At 42.6% G+C, this 22,062-nt stretch overlaps 1 protein-coding gene across 3 annotated transcripts in view; it reads right to left on the bottom strand.

Annotated features, from left to right (window-relative positions):
* Positions 1-296: 296 nt before the first annotated feature.
* The window catches only part of tet1 (tet methylcytosine dioxygenase 1), a 35,488-nt gene continuing 13,722 nt past the window's right edge, over positions 297-22,062 (bottom strand). For 2 of the 3 annotated variants that reach the window (XM_061745866.1, XM_061745868.1), the window contains 10 exons: positions 11,027-13,292; positions 10,095-10,185; positions 7,672-7,765; positions 7,065-7,273; positions 6,834-6,984; positions 5,325-5,414; positions 4,966-5,103; positions 4,007-4,183; positions 3,746-3,890; positions 297-3,625 (listed from right to left, as the gene is read on the bottom strand). In XM_061745866.1, coding sequence (XP_061601850.1) covers positions 2,562-3,625; positions 3,746-3,890; positions 4,007-4,183; positions 4,966-5,103; positions 5,325-5,414; positions 6,834-6,984; positions 7,065-7,273; positions 7,672-7,765; positions 10,095-10,185; positions 11,027-13,292 — 4,425 coding nt within the window. In that variant the 3' untranslated portion in view covers positions 297-2,561. Of the gene's footprint in view, positions 3,626-3,745; positions 3,891-4,006; positions 4,184-4,965; positions 5,104-5,324; positions 5,415-6,833; positions 6,985-7,064; positions 7,274-7,671; positions 7,766-10,094; positions 10,186-11,026; positions 13,293-20,200; positions 20,449-22,062 lie in introns of those variants that run through there. The other variant, XM_061745867.1, reaches the window with a different exon arrangement.

Here is a 22,062-nt window from a genome sequence, read left to right as displayed (position 1 = left end):
GTGTATCTCTTTAAATCTATGCACAGTATTTCTGATTAAACTCCTGGGGTACAATTGTTTTTTTTAAAATGATTAATTTGCATCTCACCTAGTCAAACGGCCTTAGTACATTCTCATTTTCAGCTGACAGAAAAACAAGTCATATTTCCAATTCAGGAGACATACTGCAAAGCCATGAGTTGCACCCTCATGCTTTGATTAAACCGTCTAAACGACCGCACTGAAATTCCTCAGTGAGTCATGCAGTCACACAGCTAGTCTGGGTAATTCTGATAGAAAAAAGCAGGAACTCGTGATCAGGTCCAAAATATAAATATGACTTTATTTCACAATCCTGAAAGAGATCAGCCATCCATAAAAGGAATGCTAAACTTGTGTCTCCTCTCAAGTCTAAACTGGAAATACTTTCAGCATTGTACAGTAATTCAGTTTCAAAATATCAAAGACCACCCATTGTCTAAACACCATTAACAATACAGTAAAAACAATGTGGTTCACATACATATTTACAGTCTATTTGAATGCTGGTGCTCGTTGTTAGTTCCTTACAAAAATGTTCCACGTGGACTGAGAAGGTCCCGAACAGCAAATGAAAAGAAACATTTACAACTTTAATTTTTTCACGTGTTGTTCCAAAACGTTCTTTTGTAAATCAAGTGTTCCAAAACTGTTTACGGTACATTCATTTATTTTGCATGTTAGATGTGATTTTTTAGAATTGCTGGAGAATTGGGTCATCTGTGGAAGACACTGGAACTCTTGTTTTTTTTACTGGCACTTGCAAACATCTTGATTAATTCAGCTTAGTCTGATATCTGTCAACAATGATTCAAGGAAATGATAAAAACCAACTTTGTGTTGAATACACAACACACCTGTGATTTCAAAAAGCACCATGCCATCCTGTTTTAGGGTCTATAACCTGGATAGGTCAATGTTTGTACCTTGACATCATGTTCTGTTAGCACCAAATATACAAGGTTAAGTGCGTAAACGCCCAAAATGTGTCTACAGGAGATGTTATGCTGTCAGTATTAGTGTAAATATCATTGAAGGCTTGTGCTAAAATTTTATCCATGTGTTCTTAAAATTAAGAGCTTCTCTTTCACGGGTAAAATTATAAGAATAAAAATCCTGATTCACCAGGAGTTTACAGTAACCCCTGTATTCAGACCCTGTAAAGAAGCTATCTGTAAACAAAGTCCACACAAGGGTCGACCGCTCAAAATCATCTTCAGTGGGATGTAATGTTTGAGTGGTTTCACAACAAAAGCAAAGACACGTCAACAGAGGAAACAGCTTGATTATCCAGAGCGTCCAACACATTTCTGTGTTTACATCCACACTATGGACAAGAAAGCTGGCCACGTTCTGTTGACAAATCTGACACTTTGTGGTTTCTCTTAAGAAAACAGGCTGCTGTAGCACCATTAAAATCTACAGTAAGCTTTTTAATTCCTATAATCACACTTGTTCCCTATGAGAGGATTGAATTCCAAAAACTGAATATAAGTTAAGTGCCAACGTGATAAGCACTTCACTGTTGCAGCATTTCACCATTCCTCTTTATGGTGAGTTCTATGTCTCATTGGATAAGATATGTATGCCATTTTCAATTAAAAGCGGGAGAAACAAACACATGCAGAAACACTGTGACAGATAGGTTCATGTTAAAATATATATACGTATAGATATATATAAACATATATAAATCTATACGTATAGATATATTTGTATCTATACGTGTATATATATACATATATACACACGTATATATAAATATATATATAGGGCCTATGGACTTTTTTCAAGTTAAGTTTAGGAGTTTAGAAAATAAAAAAGTGCTTCTTAATATGTCATACATTTCTGTGAAATAAAAGATAAACAATCCAGATTTGGAGAAAATAAACAGAACAAAAAACTCAAGATACATTTCTTTCACCAACCGCCAACAGATGTCAATGGCAGCAAAAGGACAATCACAATGCTACATGTGACAATCTGTAGTTAATATACATACATATATATATATATATATGTATATATGCAGAATATTAAGTCTACATAATGCAACGTAATGAATTTGCTTAAAGAAGTACAGTGAAAATGGCACCAAAGTAAAAGCCAATGAGGCTCCGCTAATGAGAAGAGCACTATTGGCTGAAATAAAAAGTACACTCCTACTGTACAACATAATGCAGGTTATCTTAGAAATCTTGCAGTAAACAGGCTTACACCAGAAATTAAATAGAAAATCGTTATGATCAGAATAAATAATCACATCTTTTTTTGTTCTTAATCATGTATATAAAACCAGCTAAAAACATCTTTAAACTCTTCAAAGCACCATCTGTTTACAATAAAAACCAACACCGAAACTCACAGTTAAAAAGCCGACAAACTTGTCCTTTTCATCACTATGACAGCAGAGACGAAGAAGGACAAAGTGAACAGATATTAGAGAAACACAATGAAAATGACAAAAATGAGAGTAGCAGTTTGAAGTTGAGGTAAGGCAGAAGCACACGCTGTAGGAGTTTTGTGTGTGTGAGACAGCTTGACTAAGTCCAGCGATTGTAAGGGCCTGTCACTTGGGTAAGAGCATAAGGGGACACAGTGATGACGCCATCTCTTGGTAGAGTCCAAGCTTGACGTGTCGGGACATTCATAACCCTCCTTGCATCGTCTGTCTCCTCGTCCGTTTCCTCCGCTCCCTTCAACCCTCCGAGACTTCTACCGTTCTTCCCCGTATCTGCACTTGTGCTGCCCTCCAGTCTTGATCTCTCGGCCTCCTCCTCCCGATCCCGTTCCCGCTTGGCCATTTTTGCATCCCACATGGCCATCCCGTGGCCGGGCTCGTTCAGGGACTTGTGCTGGTAAAAGACCAGGGAAATGCGGGTGGGGTGGCTGCGGTTTGGTCTGAGGATGGGGGTAGTGGCGTGGAGCTCCCGCCGTGCACATTCAATTAGGATGGAGCCGTGGGATGGTGCCACAGCGACCCCGCCTATGTCTTGGTCCAGGAAGTTGTGTTCGCTGTCTGACCACACCTCTTCCTGCTTCATGTCCTCTGGTTCAGGTGGGGGAGTCTGTACTGGAAGTGGGGAGGTTTGCGGGGGGAGAGATGAGCCTGGATGGAAGCCGTGACTCCGGACTTCTGCTCCCGTAGGCTGGTGGAGTCCGTTGAGCCTGCTGAAGAGGCCCTCAGAGGTAGGTCTGGGGGAGAAGGAGGCTGGAGGAGGGGCTCTCCCGTTGGGGGAGAGTCTGTGCAGAGGAGAGCAGTGCACCTTGTTGGGCTCAGTTTTAAAAGCATAGTCACTTTGGGTGTTGTGTAGAGGTATACGTTCTAACGGAGCACCCTGTTCACCAGATGCTGGAGAATGACTGTTCATGGTGTCACTCACTGTTTTACAGTTCAGAGCAGAGCCATTCTGTATAAACTGGAGGCCAGGAAGTCCATGGTGGTTAGGGCTGATGACCTCCATCTGCGGGGGGACCCCGGCACCTGGAGTGGAGTAGCTGCTGGTGCTCTGACTGTAAGCGCTGGGTTGATTTCTTTCTGGAGGCAACCTTCCAAAATTGGCAGGTCTGGGTAGTAGTTTGTAAGAGCTGTAGAAGCCTTGTGACTCTTTTTTGGGGGGTGAGAAATAACATGTAATGTGATAATCAGAATAAACATTTGTGACAGTTCATCTAAATTTTGAAAACCCAAAAGAAATAAGCTGTACCAGAGATACAGAATTACTACCTTGTTTGGCAATCTCAGTTTTCACTTTCCCAGGACTGGGAGAAGTCAGTCCCAGCTTTTTCTCCATCCTGTCCGCTTGAGCCTTCTGGCGAGCTTCTTGCCTCATCTTACGAGCTGATTTTGCAGGCTCAGCCAGTAGACGCACCTGACACAGAAACGAAATCGATGATTCAAAACATGACAGGTATTGATAATTTTGTTATGCATTTGGTGACCGAATAATAAAATCCCTAACATAAAGGAGCTTTCCTCTCCACTCACCTCTCGTGGAAATGAGGACAGAACCTGCAGAGCACCACTGTGGATCTTGGCCCACTGGCCCTGAACCTGACCAAACTCATCCCTGTGATCAATCTTGTAAAGTGGTAACACATGGAGCTGTTCATCCTCTGGTATATTACGCACTGCACGGTTATCTTCCTTTGTTAAAGTGCAAACCTGTAGAAGGACATGAGATAAAGAAAAACAACCTTTTATCCAAGATCCAGACCTTTAAATCAGGTTGGGGCTGCATTTATACACAGTAGTGATTACTGTAACTCCTTATTTTCTCGCTCAGGTTCATAGTCTTAAATCATAGTGTAGGCACAAAACAAAGCAGGACCCATGCCTTCCCCCTTGGGTTACCAAATCCAGACCGTCAGGTTCATTTAACTGGAGCTGCATTTTAAAGAACCCTTAAAACATTGTTTATTCCAGTTTTCCAGCAGAGATAAAGGGACTACATTATGCATGTGTAGTTAGTATGACAGAACAACATCTTTTGAGCTTGGCTGTGTGCAGAGGGGGAAAACAAGTGCACCATGGCACAAGTGCATCTGTTTGCGAGTGTATGAGAAAGAGTGCAAGGGGGGAGGCAGTTACAGAAATAGGAAATAGTTTGTGGTGACAATGTTTGAGTTGGGGCGGGCGGTCATAAATAAATGAATGCACTGGAAACATAGTCCTGCCTACAGACTTCAACAAAGTGTAGGGGAACAATATTATAACACAGTTCCTACATTTTATGTCCCCTCTTTTAAACAAATGTAGTCTGAAATCTGGCGCATATTGATTGAAAGTGGACTGATATGTAGTGGTAGGAGTTGTGGTGGTGTTGTTGGCACACATAGAAGGAATGGTTTTGGAAAATGTGTTTCTGTTTCATAATTTCCACTGCATTATAAAACAGTCCACTGTATAAAACACAGTGGACTGTAACTTGTCATGATCTTGCTTACCACAGTGCTGCCGTTGTTCATGTTGCTGGTGTCCTTGTGGGCGTGGGCGCAGAAGTCCACACAGGCCGTGACTCCAGAAAAGGGACGTCCCTCCTTCTTGCCCAGCCTGCAGTCTTCCCCTGCTGCCTCATACTCCACCTGAGGGAGGGGAAAGTTTTACAGTAGAGGACTCAAAGTAAGTGACCAAACTTCACGCAGCAACTTAAGTTCAGAGTTATGAAAATCAGTAGATTAAATCATGACTACATAATCAAAACAATCTGAAGGTAAATCCTGTTGTCATTCGGGAACAAGGTGTGGAAATTAAAATCAACAGTCTGGATTGTCAGAGATTTGGTTTCATATATTCTGTTTCATACCTGGTTCTGGAAAGCATCAGGGGCCAGTCTTTTGTAAAGTGGTGCAAGGTCAGTGGCAAGATTCTGAAGATTGTTCTCCACCTTCTCCTCCTAAAATAGGTTCAGGAAACTGAAGTGAATAACAGCACATTTATGCCAGATCACGGGCTTTCCCCAAATAGTTTTTGCCCATAATGCCTTGCGAGAATATTCATATTTTAGGGGCTTGTATCATTTTGTCTACACAACATGCCTACAACTCTGAAGATGCAAAACATTCTTTGGTGTGAGCCAAATACAAATACAATCATACATAACTATTCACCCCTCAAAAATCAGTGTGTTTTTGCAGCAATTACAGCAAAGTTGTTCTGCTGGAAGGTGAACCTCTGTCCCAGGAAGACTGAAACAGATTTCCTGAAGACTTTGCCTGTCCACCCAGTCCCTGCAGTTGAAAAACATTAACACAGTATGATGCTGCCCCCACCATGCTTCACTGTGGGGATGGTGTTCTTCAGGTGATTTTAGTCTCCCATAGAACTGATGGAACTCATGCATTGTCTTTATTTTTCCTTCAAGAGCAATGGCTTTTTTCTGGCCACTCTTTGTTAAAGCCTGGCTCTATGGAGGTAAGGCACAGATACTCCAACTGCTTTTCTGGAGCTATCCAGGTGCAAAGGGGTCTCTTTTTTGATTTCTGATCAATGTTTTCCTTATCTGGTGGACGCCTTTTGGTGAGCAGCCCTCTCTTGGCAAGTGTCATGAATATCTTTTGTAAAAGTTTGGGCTATTTTGTCAGGGATTATGGTTGGTGATTCATTTCCCCCTTGGTTTCTTTGCGTTTGTCTGTCTGTTTCTGTGCCTGGAGACCTAACTGCACATTACCTTCACCTGTGAGTGATCCAGGATCTCCGGCTACTCAAAACCCCTTGAGTTTGTTTGTTCTCCACAAGTGATAAACGACTGGATAGATTTATGTTTCGAGTAGAACCCTCATTCAAAAGAAAGACCATTCTGAACCACCTCCTTTGCCACCTACTTCCTCCAAGCATTCAAGAATCTTCACAGGAAGAGGTTCAGAGTAGGTTTAAAAACATTACTTTAAAAACTTCACTTCACCAACTTTGACTTTTTTTGTGTTGGTCCATTATATAGAATCGAAATGAAAATCTATTTACATTCCAGGCTGTAATGCAATAAAATGGGAAAATGGCATGAGGGCAAATACTTAAGAAAGATGATTGTAATTGTCATATTCTCTATAAACCACTGGGAGGCAAATATTTAAAAAAATAAATCAGATCCGCTCCGAACGTCGGTCTTTACTGCGGATGAAAAATGGGTAGAAAAAAGAACTTTTCAATTGATTATATAGTCAACACTTTCAACTGTCCTCATCCAACCATACCATGGACAGCTAACATACTAATTATTTACAAAATGTTCTTCAGCATGATTATAACGCCAGGAGAAAGAAATTGAACAGCTGCCTCACAGTTGCTGGAAATTGACGCCAAAATATTCCCTCACCTCTTCCCGGAGGTCTCCAAGAAGACGAAACTTGCGGGGCACTTTGCTGCGAGCAAACTTGCAGCCATTAAAGTACATACTCCAGGAGCAGCCGAAGGAAAACGAGGCTCCACAAGTGTCCGAGTCCAAGCCTTGACATGCACACGTGCGACTGTGGAGACAGAGTGAAGATAGAAATTACAGTAACCCGGATGAAGTTGCTGAAAGAAAAACAAAGGGGAAGGTGCTCACTCTTCATTGAGGGCACAGCGGCGGCTGGTGGGGGAGCCGTATTTGAAGAGGGTATCTGTCAGCTCCTGGTAGAGGTGGTCCGCCACTGGCCGGGGGATTCCCTCCCATGCCAAAATGAGGATCACCAGCACAGCAGTGTCGCAGGTGTGCCCTGGCCTCCGACGGACCAAACACAGCAATTTCTCCTCTTCGCTGCCTCGCCGGATCACCTGTTGGGTGGTTTTGCGCACGTACATATAGAAAACAAGTAGGTCATAACAAACAAGGGACAGACGAACTACGGCACTGCAACACAGACATTTACAACAAAAACAAGCATTTTTATAGAAACAATTTGAAAAAGTGGATATGGATACCATCAAGCCACGAGCTTAACTGGTCTTGAAATGTCATATTCATAATGAGTTTCAATTTAAATTACAGTTACACGTTTGGGGGAAGGTATACATTTTCTGTGGTCGAGTAAAACATTTGTAACCACGAGAAAACTAAAATCTCTTACTCCTTCCAGAAACACACTGCAGGGTAAGTCACAAGATTGCTTCAAAATGCAGACATAAGCAGGAGCTTTAGAAGAGTTAGATAAGCATGAACACCAACAACATACCCATTTAGCTATAGGGCACCCTTGGGAGCTCCTTCCTTCTTTCCCAGTGTAAACAACAACTTCCACCCTTACTGCATTTCCTGTGGCGCCATACCTGTGGCATACAAAACACACATACACGAAATAAAACTCTTGTCAAAACAGCTCTGAGTTGTTGAAGTATAATCTCCACAAGCACGACAACACGACCAGCAGATGCTTTAAATTGTGAGGCTGAGCTTCTGCAAATGTTCAGCTGAGCTTAGATTTGGGGAATTAGGAGGCATATTCCTGGTCATGTTTCTTAAACCGCACTTGAATGGATGTACATGGTTACAAATCAGTTGTGTATCTACTTTGAAATGTGTTGATCATCGACTGAATTTTTAAACTGAATTTTAAAAATCTATCATTACTGACTGTTTTAAGCAAATTGAGAAGTAGGCACTGATCATTTCCAGTATTTAAGTGAGGGCTATGTGCAACTATATATATCGATATCAGAACCTAGAGTTCCTTGTAAAACCCAAACCCTGGGCCACACACAACCTGCACCAGTTTTCCACCCAAGGGTTTTATTACATAGTGCATCGTGCTACCGTCTCTTCTTCAGGTAAATCATGTATACATAACTAGACTTTCACAAAATGTAAATGTGATTCAACAAACCAGTGCAGATATTTTCATCTGAGAAGTTATCATGGCACTAGTCTGTGCCTGTGGATCAAAAGATGATCGACTGTGTGCTCTGGCATCTTTCCATCATAACCAGCACTAAGGACGGCCTCTGAAGGAATTTGTGCTGCAGTAGCTCTGCCGTGGGATCAGACAGCATGAGCCTGATTTTGCTTCCCAGTTCACACCAGGGAACCTTGTTTTGGTTAACCAGTTTGGTCTACTTGTACTTCTGCTTGGAATACTTTTGGTAATTTTTAATCACTCTGAATTGAGAACACCTTCAATGGTCTGCTGTTTGGACCCCAGGCCTCCAGCCATCACAGTTTGGTCCCTGCCAGACTCAGTCAAATCCTTAAGTTTTTCTAATTGCAGAAAGGTCCATATCTGCATCTTCCCTTCCTGTCTAATCCTTCCTGGCAGGGGAAACGGTAACAAACCGATCAATTTTATTGACTTTATCTGTGGTATTAATGTCCTTACATATCAGAACAATATAAAATGAATCACCTGGTTCTAGTGTGGCCCTAAAACAACCTTATATGAACAATATCACATGGTATATCACACGGTATCATTACTGACCAAAAAAAAACCAAGCCAAGATGTAGAAGCAGCGTGTGAAACCCTTAATACAAAGCACAGTTCTGTAGCTTCAACAATTATGTTTAGCTGGAAAAAAATGTAACTGTTTTCTGTATAATGTTATCTGTCTCTCAGATCATTGTTGAAGAATTTTGGCCAACTCCTTTTGTTACACTGCTTCAGCTCATTGAGATTGCCGGCATTTGTTTATTTGATTGAGGTCTGGAGTTTGACTGGGTCACTGCAACGCATTTCTTCTTCTTTTTTTTCTTCTTCTGCTATATATTTGCCAGTGTGATTGGGTCCATTATCCTGCTGCAAGCCCCAAGTTTGGCCAGACTTCGTCTGTCGGACGACGGCTGGTGGCTTCACATCTGACTCAAGAACACCTGACCACGTATCTCCACTTTGCTCTCTTCTGTCTGCAGGACATTGTTTCAGTGCTGTGTTCAGGTACAACTTTCCATATGCAAATTGTGCTATTGTTGTTTTCAAAGAGAAGAGGCTTTCTCCTGGTAACGCTTACAAATAAAGCGTAATTGGGCCGTCTTTTTTGCTGTCATGGCTTATAACATGTTGAAAACCTGAGGTCTGTTTTTGTTGTTTTTTTTTTTAAACCGCACATTTTGACCTTGAGTTGATCGCCACTTAAATAATCTTTCTCTTTGAAAGAAAACATACCGTTTGGGAATAATCTAATCACACTTCCCTGGTGGATAAACAACAAATGCATCTCTAAACTCAGCATTGTGTCTTTCCTCTTCAGCATTGTGTTAATACATCCCTTCAAATATGAATTTCATTTAAATTATTTGAGTTAAACAAATGTGCATTTGAAAACGGTAAAATTATTAGCATTTTTATTTTTGTTATGACCGAGCTGGCGAGGGATTGAGGGTAAGTTGTTTGAAATGAGGTGTCGTGTTGGTTTAAAGGGCCCTGGTCTCAGCTTCAGGGGATTCCTGTTTCAGCGTGCTGTGTGTATTTTTGCGTTTGTGTGTGTTGTGAGACACAAGTTGAACGTGTTGAGCTACACCAGCAAAGCTTCCTTTTAATTATAGTGGCTGTAACCCCACCCCATTCCACCAGGCCTGTGCTTATGAGAGACTATCACCCTCTCGGCATGTTTTGTAGTAAATACGCGCGCAGACAGAGTATAAATAACATCCTAGAAGTCACTCTACCTTATCTCCATCAGCTGCCTCACTGCAGCAACACTGGGCCCTGCCCCAAGGTGAGTATAGTAAGGCCCTTCCTCCTTTTCAATGATTTGGTCTGTGGAAAACAGAAATAAAGATTGTGTTGGATGTTACAGAAAAAGTGTAGTATCCAGATGAAAGACTGGCTTCTTAAAGAGGTATAACTGTGATTTCACTAATCTGAAGCTGGTATCTTTGTTTTGAAAAAGAGATTAGCACCTGGGAGTCATGAACATGATCAATGCAGTTAATGTAGCTGATGCAGGAGCCACGCACCTAGTTAAAGCTTTCATTTCATGATCAAATACATTATAATAGGTCAACAGGGCTGCACAAAACAGCTATGCTTCCTCTGACGATTGCAGAAAGATTCACACATATTTAGCTTGAACGGATCCTTGAATTAGGACACCGCTTGTGGTTGTGTGTGTGTGTGTGTGTGTGTGTGTGTGTGTGTGTGTGTGTGTGTGTGTGTGTGTGTGTGTGTATGTCTGCATATGAGAGAGAAAAGGAGAGTGAGAAAGATGCTGAAAATTAGAAGGAGTTTGAAGCCGTAGGATTGCAGTCTCACCCAAAAGCAGACTCTTGGGACAGATTTAGTCACAAAGTGCAATATATCAATCTCACATAATTACTCACAAAGTGCAATATATCAATCTCACATAATTACTGATGCTACAGATCTAGGCAAGGCAAGGCAAGGCAAATTTATTTATATAGCACAATTCAACACAAGGTAATTCAAAGTGCTTTACATTGACATTAAAAGCGGCAAGACATAATTAGACAGTAAATAACAAATGAGATTGAATAAGATGATAAGAAAAGAAGTAAAATAATAAAAAGCACAAGCTGTTAAAAATAAGGGCAGTAGAATCTACTTCCTTCTCTAAGAGTTTAAGGGAAATTCAACTCACCCACACACTGACAGGATGGAAGATCAGCCAGTTTTTTGGAAGGTGTATTGAGCAAGTTCTTGGTAGGGGTATCCAGGAAGCTCATTGGAGACTCCAGAAAGCCATTGATGCTGCTCTTAGTCGGAGTTGACTCTACGGAGTGGCCCTGAACGCCGTCTGAAGCCGTGCTCAGGACAGTAACGGGTCCTGACTGCTCCAGCTTGTAGTAACCCTGTTGGCTTGGAGGAGGGGACTGAGAAGGTCCTGAGAACCCATTCGCCAGACCGTGGTGCCCAGTTGCGTGGCGGACAAAGGCAGTTTTTGCTGGTCTGGTGTTGGGATCAGCACAGTTCTGCAGCCCACCACAAGGCTGCGTTACCTGAGATAACAAATGACACTCTTCTGGCCCTGCGGCGTAACCATTGCATGGATTGTGTTGGTGAAGTGGACCATCGTCAAGAGGCCAGGGCTGGTTTTCTTGACCATGAGTGTAGCTGGTCCTTATTAGAGTGCTGTTGTTCTGAGTCTGCTGCCCTGTGAGGCCGTTATTGTGTATATTACTTTGAAGGAGTTGCCTCCTTTCCTCCTCAGCTTCAGCCACGTATCTCTTCAAGTCAATTTGAGCCTGGGGAAGAAATACGTTGTTCTTGTGGTGAAGGCTTGATTTCCCATGCGGGAGGCTCTTCTGGCCTCTGCTCCTATGGGGCGTCTCTCCATTTGGCATGCACTTTGAGAGGGGGGTCCTGCGGTTGATTACCCCATCTAATCCCTCGCCTTTCCTCTTCCTAGGCCTGGAGGGCATCGCTTTTGCTTTTTTTAGAGGAGTTTTTTTCTGACTGGGAGATTCCTGGGATTTGTAGTTGTACTTGATAGCTGATACAGGTGTTCCCCTCGGAGGGTTGTTCTCCGACAGCTGGTTGTGTCGAGACTGGATGATAAAAGCCAGGTCTGCAAGCTGAGCTGCCACTTCCTCCTCATCTCTGTTCCTCATCACCTTGCTCACAACTGTGTCTCTGTCCTCCCCGATCAGCCGCCCTTTATCCTTACAGATCACCGTGAGACCGGCGTCTTTATAGCTGCATTCGGATTTGATGCCGGGAGCACCGCAGCCCTGCTCTTTCCACTTGCAAGGTGTTTTATCGCCGTTGGAGCGGGCCTCCAAGAGGTCTGGCAGAGACAGCTTTGTGTCAGAGCTGAACCCTCGAGAACACTGGATGACATTTCCTTGTCTGGCCACAGGAGGGCGTATCACTGATGTCTGGTGTAGCGGTGAACTAATGACAGAGACTTTGTTGTAGGGAGTAGCTGCTTTGGGATTAGAGTCTTGCAAGGCTGCATTTGTACTGGAAATTGAAAATGGTGAAGTAGTAGAAATGGGATGTTCACACTTACTTTCAGCTTTAATGGAACCGAGGGTGCTTTGAGGTATAGCTGCCAGCTGAGTCAGAGCCTCAATGGCAATAGCCTGATCAAAGCTAAGCTTTCTCTTCTCCGCCAAAGACTGCACACTTGGTAAGAGGACGCTTGCAGGAGGCTCAGTTTTGATGGGTTGGAGAGTTCTTTGCAAGTAATCAGGAGTGCTTTTCTGAGAAACATCACTATTTATGATGTCTTTCTCTTTTTTGACAAAGTGCAAATCTGGTGGTTCTGTTTTGATGGAGCAGAGAATGGAAGAGCGTGAGCTGTAAAGTTTCTGCTCCAGTCCCTGCCTCTCCGTGACGGACAGACAGACAACGGCTGCCAGCGTAGAAAGCGGGTCTTCGCACACATCATCTCCATCATTCAGTGGCGGGGGGGTCTGTTCAGTGATCCACCCCCACGGCTCCTCCAGTTTAATCTTCTTTAGTGGAACCGGCATGTCATCTGGAGGAGTCTTGGGTCCATTCTGAGAGCAGTCTTTAGGGACTGGAGTTATTATAGTCCTTAGAGGCTCTGATGTCAGTGTAGTCCTTTTACATGCGGTTGTCAGATCAGAGTGTGATCCACCGGTCATATTAGCACCATTAGGTTTTGTCGGGTTCTCAGCAGAACCGTTCTGACCATTTGTAAAAGAGCGTACGTGTTGGTGAAGTGCAATGCTGGTCAGCTCCAGCCCAGGCTCTGTTTTAATAAGTGCCGGCCGTCCACCTTGGTCTGAGGCCAGGTCGTGGGTGAGCGAGTGGGTGATGGGGGGAGTCTGCGTTTGAGGTATGTGGCCTTCCTCCCCCTCATCCTCCTCCGCTGCCATGTGAGTGTCGTCCATCTCCGCCTTGCCTTTGCCATTTACCGACCCACTCTCTGGAATCACCTGAGACAGAAATCAGAGAGAGATACAAGAAGAGAGATGTGACTCAACAATATCTGGCAATGTGAAGTGATTCAGCTTGCTGTAAACAGTCACGCCACACAGCACAACAGATTGCCTCCCAGTATGGCATGGGCAAGTGCTGCAGCCTCTGTGATGGTTATGGAAAACATTATGGCAAACAAAGAATCTTCTCTTGATAAATGCTGCAGAAACAGATATCTAAACAGAGCTGATAAAAATTAAACTGCATGCGCCGTGGCTGAGTGTTTGATCAGGGTTCCTGGCCGGGTTGTGGAGTGATGACAGCCGCCAACAAGTAAACCTTTCGGAGTCATGCACAGTTCATGACTGTGTTGCTACCTGTCGGTCAGTGATTGCATGTATGCAGTCTGTGTTGTGCTGGGTATGTAGGTGTGTCTTTGAGAATACTTGCAGATGTGCAAATTCAAACAGCTGCACTGCAAATATTCACTTTGGGCCTGATTTACTAAAGGTTTGCGTGTGTAAAAACGTGTGCAAACTTGACATCACCCGCAAACCAAAGTGCCAGCTGATCTACTAACAGCGTGCAAAGAGGACTGCGTCTCTCAAATGCGCAAAATAGCACACGCAACCCATTTAGTACTTTTGCCCTGATGAATAATCAATATGGGGCGTACCCGGCAGAAATCGCTAAATACTGGGAGGGAAAGATGCAAATTGGTCCATTTACCACACGCAATGAGATTTACCAAGCCTGAAAGTTTTTGCGTGGATTGTGATTGCGTCTGTATTTAATACGTTCGAAAGGAAGGTGCTAATCTCCACATGCAAAAGGAGAAATATTTTATTTGAATGTTAAATCGAGTATTATTCAGCAAAAGGTTGCCACAGGAGGCACATTCATTTTTTTATTTGTGATAATAAATAAATCACGTGTTTTCATGGAGAAAAAAGTGTTTCTCATTGTGCGCCTATACTTGTTCTGCAGTTGTCATACCCCGGTGTTGTGCCGTATTCAGCACCCCTGCCGTGAAAAGCACCCCCTTGTCTGACAAAAATTATATTCTCATTCCGTGTCATGTTCTGTTTAGCGTCCAGTTTTGTGTTAATGATTCATGTTTAAATGCGCTCATGGATTCGGGTAAAAAAAAAAAAAATCGGGTAAATGGTTATTGATGTCATTAATTAATAGCCTGCTTACTGTGTTGTCTTCCATAATATTTGTAAATATATATAATATAAACTCCTAAGTATGTGTTTGTGTGAGTGTGTATATATAAATATATTGAAGTGTCAGTGTGTTGTTTTTTTTCTTGGTCTACTTATCATTGAATATACGAGGGGGTGCTTTTCACGGCAGGGGTGCTGAATACGGCACAACAATTTGCCTCTTCCACTAATATCTCTATAACTCCAACTCGTCAAATTTCATTTTGCGCTTGCGACTATATCCTGCTTTCCATCCACTCTCCATGGTGCAAAGTTTGCGCCGCAAACCGTAAGACGCGCAACACCTCATTTAAATACTGCTGTTTGTTATCAATTGCGCACGCAATCTTAGTTGATCACCCGCAAAACACACAACAACAGCACGCGCAAACTTTTTCAGTGCACACGCAATTTAGTACTCTTTATTTAGGATCTTAGTAAATCGGGCCCTATGTGTGGTGGCAAGAGAGTGACACGGTGCAGCTACACCCGCCAGTCCGGACAGATTCTGATTACCTGCAGAGAAACAATCATTCAAAGGTCCAAAGTACGGGCAAATTGATTGACTCCAAAAGTCTTAGAGAACACACACTATAAGTAAGCCTGAAACTAAGTCAATATGATAACTTCAAACAATTGTAGTGTCTGCAGAAGCTTTATCAAGGCTTTTAGGGCAGTGTTTTTGTACACAAAGGCACATTGGTCTATCGTGCAGACAGTTTCTGTAGATTCTGACTTTACAAACCAGGTCAAAAAAACCCACCAAAAAAATCCAGAGCATCGCTTGCCCAAGCTCAGCTGACAAAAACTGATTTTAGCCTATTTACGTGAGGCTGGAGGATATTATGCGCCCTGAGTGCTATACATGTACATACAAATTCAACCAGTGTTCACGGAAGCTACTGTGACCACAGGGAAGCTTGGGGTACAATCTTCATCCCTGTTTGTACCTGGCATAAACATCCAATAAACATCCATCACGGCCTCTATTTTAATATATTTTGCTACAGGAGCTATTCCCTCAGACCTGGCGGAAGAAGCGCAAACAGGAACCTCCCTTCAGTAAAAACTGAACAACAGTGAATTAACAGACCAAACAGAAAACGCTTATATTGATCACTCACATGTGCTCATGTGGTCTGACAACTTTGCTCCTTCCATTTCTATGAGAAATGAACTAAATGTATACTAACACACTCATGCTATTCTCCTTTTAGTAAATCTAAATAAATAAAATAATATCTTACAGTGTCAAGAAAAAGCATGTGAACCCCGAGGAATTTACTGATTTTCTGCATTAATTTGCTGTAAAATGTGATCTCATCTTCATCTGTATATACCACCATTAAATATTCACAGAATTTGTGGAATAATAAGTCAACCCTTGGAATTAATAACTGACCAAACCTTCTTTGGTAGCAATGACTTAAAGCAAGTTCTTCCAAACGCTCTGGACAAGACATGCACAATGTTCAGTCGGAGTTTCTGACCTTTCCTCTTCACAGATTTGCTTTTTCTCAGACACATTGTCCGGATGTCTGGTGTCAAGAGCTCTCTTGAAGTAATACCACGGCACCTCTATGGGGCTAAGGCCCTGGCTTTAAATAGACCACTCCAAAAGGTGGATTTTCTTGTTTCTCACTCAACTCTCTGGTGGTGACTTGATGGTTAGCAATGCAAGAAGGCTCCTGGTTCGAATACCAGCAGGGGGCTTTCAGTGTGGAGTTTGCATGTTCTCCCTGTGCTTGTGTTGCTTTTCTCTGGGTAATGTAAAAAAAAAACAACAAAAAACAACATGTACGTCAGCATAATGGATGATTCTAAATTGGCCATTGGAGTGAGCGTGAGTCTGTGTGGGTGTGTTGCGTACATGTGGCCCGGAGACGGATTAGTGATCGGTCAAGAGTGCTGGGATAGGCTCCATCAGATCCCTGTGTGCCTACATAAGCATAAGCGGGTATAGATAATGTAAATGCAAGGAATTCTCTGGTCCTTGGACAGCCACTCTGACGCTATCCTGTGAGATAATTTAGTAAACTTGAGGATTTATTTTTCCCTCAATGATGGCAAGTCGTTCAGGCCCTGAGGCAGTTAAGCCCAAATCATGACATTTCCTCCACCGTACTTCACTGTTGGGATCACATGTGATGTGTGTAAGTTGTGCCACTTTTGAACCATACAACGTAATGAGTATGTAATTCAATGTTTGAATCCCCTGAAAATTCCCAACAGAGCTGGCAGATAATTTTATTTATTTTTGTGTGTGTTGAATGCTGTGGGTTCTTCTGCGGTGTTCTGTGTTCTGCCAAGGACACCCTGCCTGTTGACTCATGAACATCGATGGCTGCCAGTTTCAGTGATGTCTTTAGCTGTTATTCATGAGTTCTTCCGTACCTCACTGAGGATTTTGCAATATGCCTTTGGCGTCCTCATGGCTGGCTGCCCAATCCTAAGTAGAGTAGCCACATACGGAACTGTATCAGTTCACAATCTAGCGGTGGACTAACGGGTGCCGGAACACGTTGAGATTACTTTATATCCTTTACCAGGCTTCTCTTGATTTGAAGTTTTCAGATGCCTCTTAATGATAGCAAATGTAACATTTTTGGGCATCTTTTACCAGTCAAGCTATTTATACATCACATGTCCAAACTAACTCATTTCATTAGTTAGAGTCCAGGTGTGGAAACTAACTCCAATAAGTTAAAATGACCTTTTGTCGACTTCACTATGACTTCACAATACGGGATTATAACTGTGTGTGTCTTATCAGCTTAAGCACATTAGGCTTGTCTATTATTGTAACTTAGACAGAGATTGGATCACATTATCTGCCAAGCAAATGACAGAAAAAACAGTTCATTCTAAGTTTTTTAATACTTTTTCTTTAATTGTATACAGAAACTAATGGGATTTACATTTATATAGTGCACAAAAATATCAGTGAGCCCAGCCTCACCGCCTGAAGCATATCTGTCCATGCAATGCTGTTACATAATGTACTGTAACATTAAAAAAAGAAAATGCTTTTCACAAAGCAAGGGATACCACAGCTATAAATCCATCCAAAGCTGATTTAGCACTAAGTCCATTTTGAAAGATTCTGCAGCATCCTGAACAAAATAACAACAGTGTGTTTAGCTGAGGCAGTACAGAAAGAATTCAGCCTTGTGACACTGCACATGTGATGGCTGTTAAGCAAAGATATGAACTGCCATCTATGAGGAGGAACAAGCTGAAAAGGAAGACATGCAGTAGTCTTTGAGAGCGGAGAGAACTCAGTTAAAGAATAAATAAAAATAAAAGGAGTTGGAAGCAGCACCGAGAGCTGAGATAATTAACACGGTGAGATCCGGTATGAGTCTGTAAAGAGGGGCACCTGATACACGATGGTGTGAAGTCAGAGGAAAGTTTTTGCTTAAGAGCCTACATTAATCATGAAGACTGGCGTTCAATAGATTCTGCTTGGGTGCTGTGTTTCATGATGTTTCTTTGTACTTCTTACATATCATGTTAATCATTGCTTGTAAAACAAAGCATATTCAGCAGGTTTACTTTGTAATTTTTTAATTCCTGATCAGGTTTGACAGGCAGCTGCTTTGTGTACTTTGATTCATTTTGTCTTTGATTACAAATGGATTGGGGAAGAAATAAAGCCTGCAAAGGGAGGAAAATAAACAAAAGCAGCTGTTTGGTTCATTTAAGCCAAAGTAACCTAATATTTGCCCTGCAGCGATGAATTCCCCAGATTGATTGCGAGAAATCCATAAAACATGCTATTGTAGATTCAATTGATAATGAATTGGTCCAGGTGAGCGTCAACACTTGTTTAAGTTTGAAGAGTCTCAGCGACAACACATGTCAAGATCAAACATGATTAACATGATGGAGCTAATTCCCAGTTCATCTCTGACTGATTGGATTTTCTTCACACTCCATGACTGTCATCTGCTGCTACAGACACATACTGTAGCTTGAGCGAAGATTGAGGCATTAGTGATACAAAAGCTTACACCCCCAAGTGTGTGTGAAGGGGCCTCAGCAAAATTCAAATGACAGCCTCAGAGGAAGACTGAAGAAGATGAAGTGCGGGGAGGAAGAGAGGGGTGGGGGGTGGGGTAGTGTGTCACAATATACTGCAATCAGTGACAAAGCAACACTGGCGGTCTTCCAGCACTGCAGCAGACACACACGTGTCTGCGTGCATATGCGCTCCAGAACTTGTGCAGTCAATTTTTCATGATCCCAAGGTGACATCAAAGCAAAGCCGCTGTTTTGAATTGTGTTATATTAGGCTTCATGAAAAGACAGAACCTAAAGCAGGATCTAAATGACTGGGTCATGTGTTCTCATTTAGCCACCGAGTCTCTGGAGAGTGCTGGGCCTGTGATGTGTTAGGGCTGTGTTTCTGTGCTGCACTATTTGCGGTGCTTCAGGGAATCTAAAGTCACTCGCAAGTATTACACTCTTAGAAACTGCAAACACAGTCCACTTCTTCTTTGTTGGCCAAACATGGTCCAGCTGCTGCGTCTGACGAAGCTTTGAGAATAAAAACAACAAAAAAAACAAACAAAAAGAATGCTGGAGTGAGCACTTTACGCACAAACAGACATTCAGAGACCTAACCTAGCAACACAAGTGTGACCACTTTTGTGAATCTAAACAACACGCGGCATCTCCAGAGAGGCGTGCGTCTCCACAGGCGGTTTCAGCGAGTGTCTACTCGTTTGTAACTGAACAACAAAGACGAGCATAAAATGACACATGAGCCGAGTGACGACAAAAATAAACAACAATGCAAATTCATAAAATAATGTTCGGCTTTGCTCCTCTTGTGTCACTGGCTGCACATAAAAACACACAGTTGGGACCACGACTTCACAATATAAAGGGCAAAGAAAAAAAAAAGACGCGCTTCCTTCCTGCCTGAGTGAGTAGTGGTTTTATGTGTGTTTCTCCTAACACGTGAGAATTTCCTTCATTCATTGAGTGAGCGTTTCCTGTCTCCACTGACTTTAAACCTACTTTAATAGACTTTAACACATATACAGCATAAGAATAAAGACATTAACAAACACTGCCTAATAGAGTTGTCAATAAGCCAAGGAAACTTCAGAAAACTGGTTTAATTTTGCCATAAATGAACGAAGTTGAATCCGCTGTAAAATTCCACACAATAGAGACGTTTTCTAAAAACTGTACAATAACATAATTACGACTGCTGCGTTTAAACAAACAAGACCTGCCAAGTGGCTATCAGTAACAACCCGAGGCTATCAAGCACTCAACTTTATCTTCCAAGCAGTCAGAAAACAGCAGGTGCTGCAATATGGCTGTCCAAAACAATGCAAGACAGAAAAGAGGAAGAAAATGGGGCTCTACGTGCAGTTTAAAGGCTTAAAAAGATGCGAAACAGGGAAAAAAAAGACATTAGGGGGGGTCTGCTACTGTGGAAACTGACTTTATTTTTGCTGACTGTGTTTTTTTTGTTACATCTTTGAAGCCTACCAAGAAGACACAAGTCAAACGCTCGCACAGAACTATCTAATGGAAAGCAACATCAACATCAGCTTCCAAATAAAGAACTCCAATCAGATGAATCCAGGGTGGCAAAGACAAAAAGACAAAAGGGGATAACCTCTCGGCGAGCTCCTTCATACATGGCCCATCTATAACGAGACAATACACCCTGGGGTGAACAGTATAATTGCCTTTACCTTGTCTGTCCTCGGAGGAAGCCCCTCCAGTTTAGGCAGCATATCCCTAAAAGGTATTGGTGGCCATCTTGCTTTGCCTTCCCCCAGGCTCAAGAAAAAACACTGGCTACAGTAGCCGTGTGCAGGGCAAGCGCCCGGGTGTCATGACTAAGGCGACTGTGAGCCGCTGAAGCAAAGTGCTGCTACAGCAGCAGAGGCGGTACACACACACACGGGCATATAGGCACACACACATATGGGATGCCTTTTGCAGATGCAGACAGAGCCTCATCAGCCAATGGCTTGAGGACCTTAGCGGCTTGTAAATTATCTTCCATGCCTAGACTCTCCTAAACAAAGGATCCCCTATGTGGGCTTTTTACTCCAGCCCTACGCACAGGGACTGGAGAAAAGCTGTGGAGCGGACACGGCACGCGCACTGGATCTGGATCACAGGAAAACACATCCACCACTACTGAAATATTAACCCCTGACTGACTGATGAAATTATCAGATCTATCAGATCGAAGAAAAACAATAGATATTATTGTGCATGTTCTTGGTTTTAGACATGCATTCCTACATGCAAGAGGCAAAAGCAGTCTGATCAATAACGGTTGAAGGATGATCACTTTGGATCCTTCTGATGAAGAGGAAACCTTTGTTATGAAAATGTATGAGGATGCAAATGCTGTTGAAAAGCACATGAGGAAAATATCTCATTTCTCAAGCCACAGCCAGTATCACATGACAATGGCGCTGGTCAATGTGTGTTTGTGTGATTACCTCCTTTCTTCCTCTTCAACTATTGAGTTTTGAGGCACATGACCTGAGATAAGAGAGTGTTGGAGTCGGCCCCAGCAGCACAACGCAAGCTTTTATCATTCTATATGCCTTTTAAATGATTCCACACTGTCAAAAGCGTGGCGGCGCAGTTTGTCCGCAGCAACCATAACCCTATGTTTTGTAGAAACATTGAAGGCTGTGTTAAAACAGCAAAGGGATCTCCAAGTGTCCCCGCAACCCTTCCCCTCGTTCTCCCGCATCCACTCATAAAGCCTTTTTCTCTACCTAAACGATCCCCCGAGGAGAAGCTGCGGCTAGACGCAAAAACAGGAAGGAATAAAGCATAAAAGAAAGACAGAAAAATGTTATGAGAGGATAAAGCTCCCTCTCCTTTTAAAGGCTACCATGTGGCCAACGAAACTGAGGTCACACAAGGACAAAGGAACACAGAATGCAGTTGGAGCCAGTGCCTGCCGTTAACAGTCCAGCAACTGACCTCAGCTGTGTGCTTGATCACGGAGGCAGGGATTGTGCAGGCTCAACAATAAAAAACTATGCAGGCTTATTGGCCAGCCTGCAATAAACATGGCTGATCAATAAATACCAAATAAGCCCATGCTAACTTGAAGTGGAGATGAGTTGCAAACACTGTTCATTTATATGCATTTTCCCACAATATTAATACTTAAGTACAAAGTTTTAAACACAAGTGCATTGCATTCACTTGAGGCTGCTTTTATCACAACACAATGTTCGACAGACTGCCAGTTAGTCCGTTAGATGCGTAAAAATGATCAGAGTCAAACTCCTGCATGGTGCGGCTGCACGCATCTGTGATTTCATGGAAACCATTCCAAACCCAAAACCTTGGAGTAATGACATTCACTTAATGTCTGTTAGCACTTATTTACAGTTGTATTTGGTTGGTGTGACTGGCTGATTTAAGCAAGAGAACTGACAACTTCAAAAGGGCTGTTCAACACTGCGTCCTCTGTTAAGCCATCCAATGATTTGCCGGTAATTTACTATAAAAAAAGGATACAGGATTCCTCTCAAGTCATCGTTAGCCAGCAGTAACCATGCAAGTTTCCTCTACG

Source organism: Cololabis saira, chromosome 17, assembly GCF_033807715.1.
Source record: "Cololabis saira isolate AMF1-May2022 chromosome 17, fColSai1.1, whole genome shotgun sequence".
Taxonomy (NCBI): Eukaryota; Metazoa; Chordata; class Actinopteri; order Beloniformes; family Belonidae; genus Cololabis; species Cololabis saira.
This window is presented reverse-complemented; position numbering and strand designations above follow the sequence as displayed.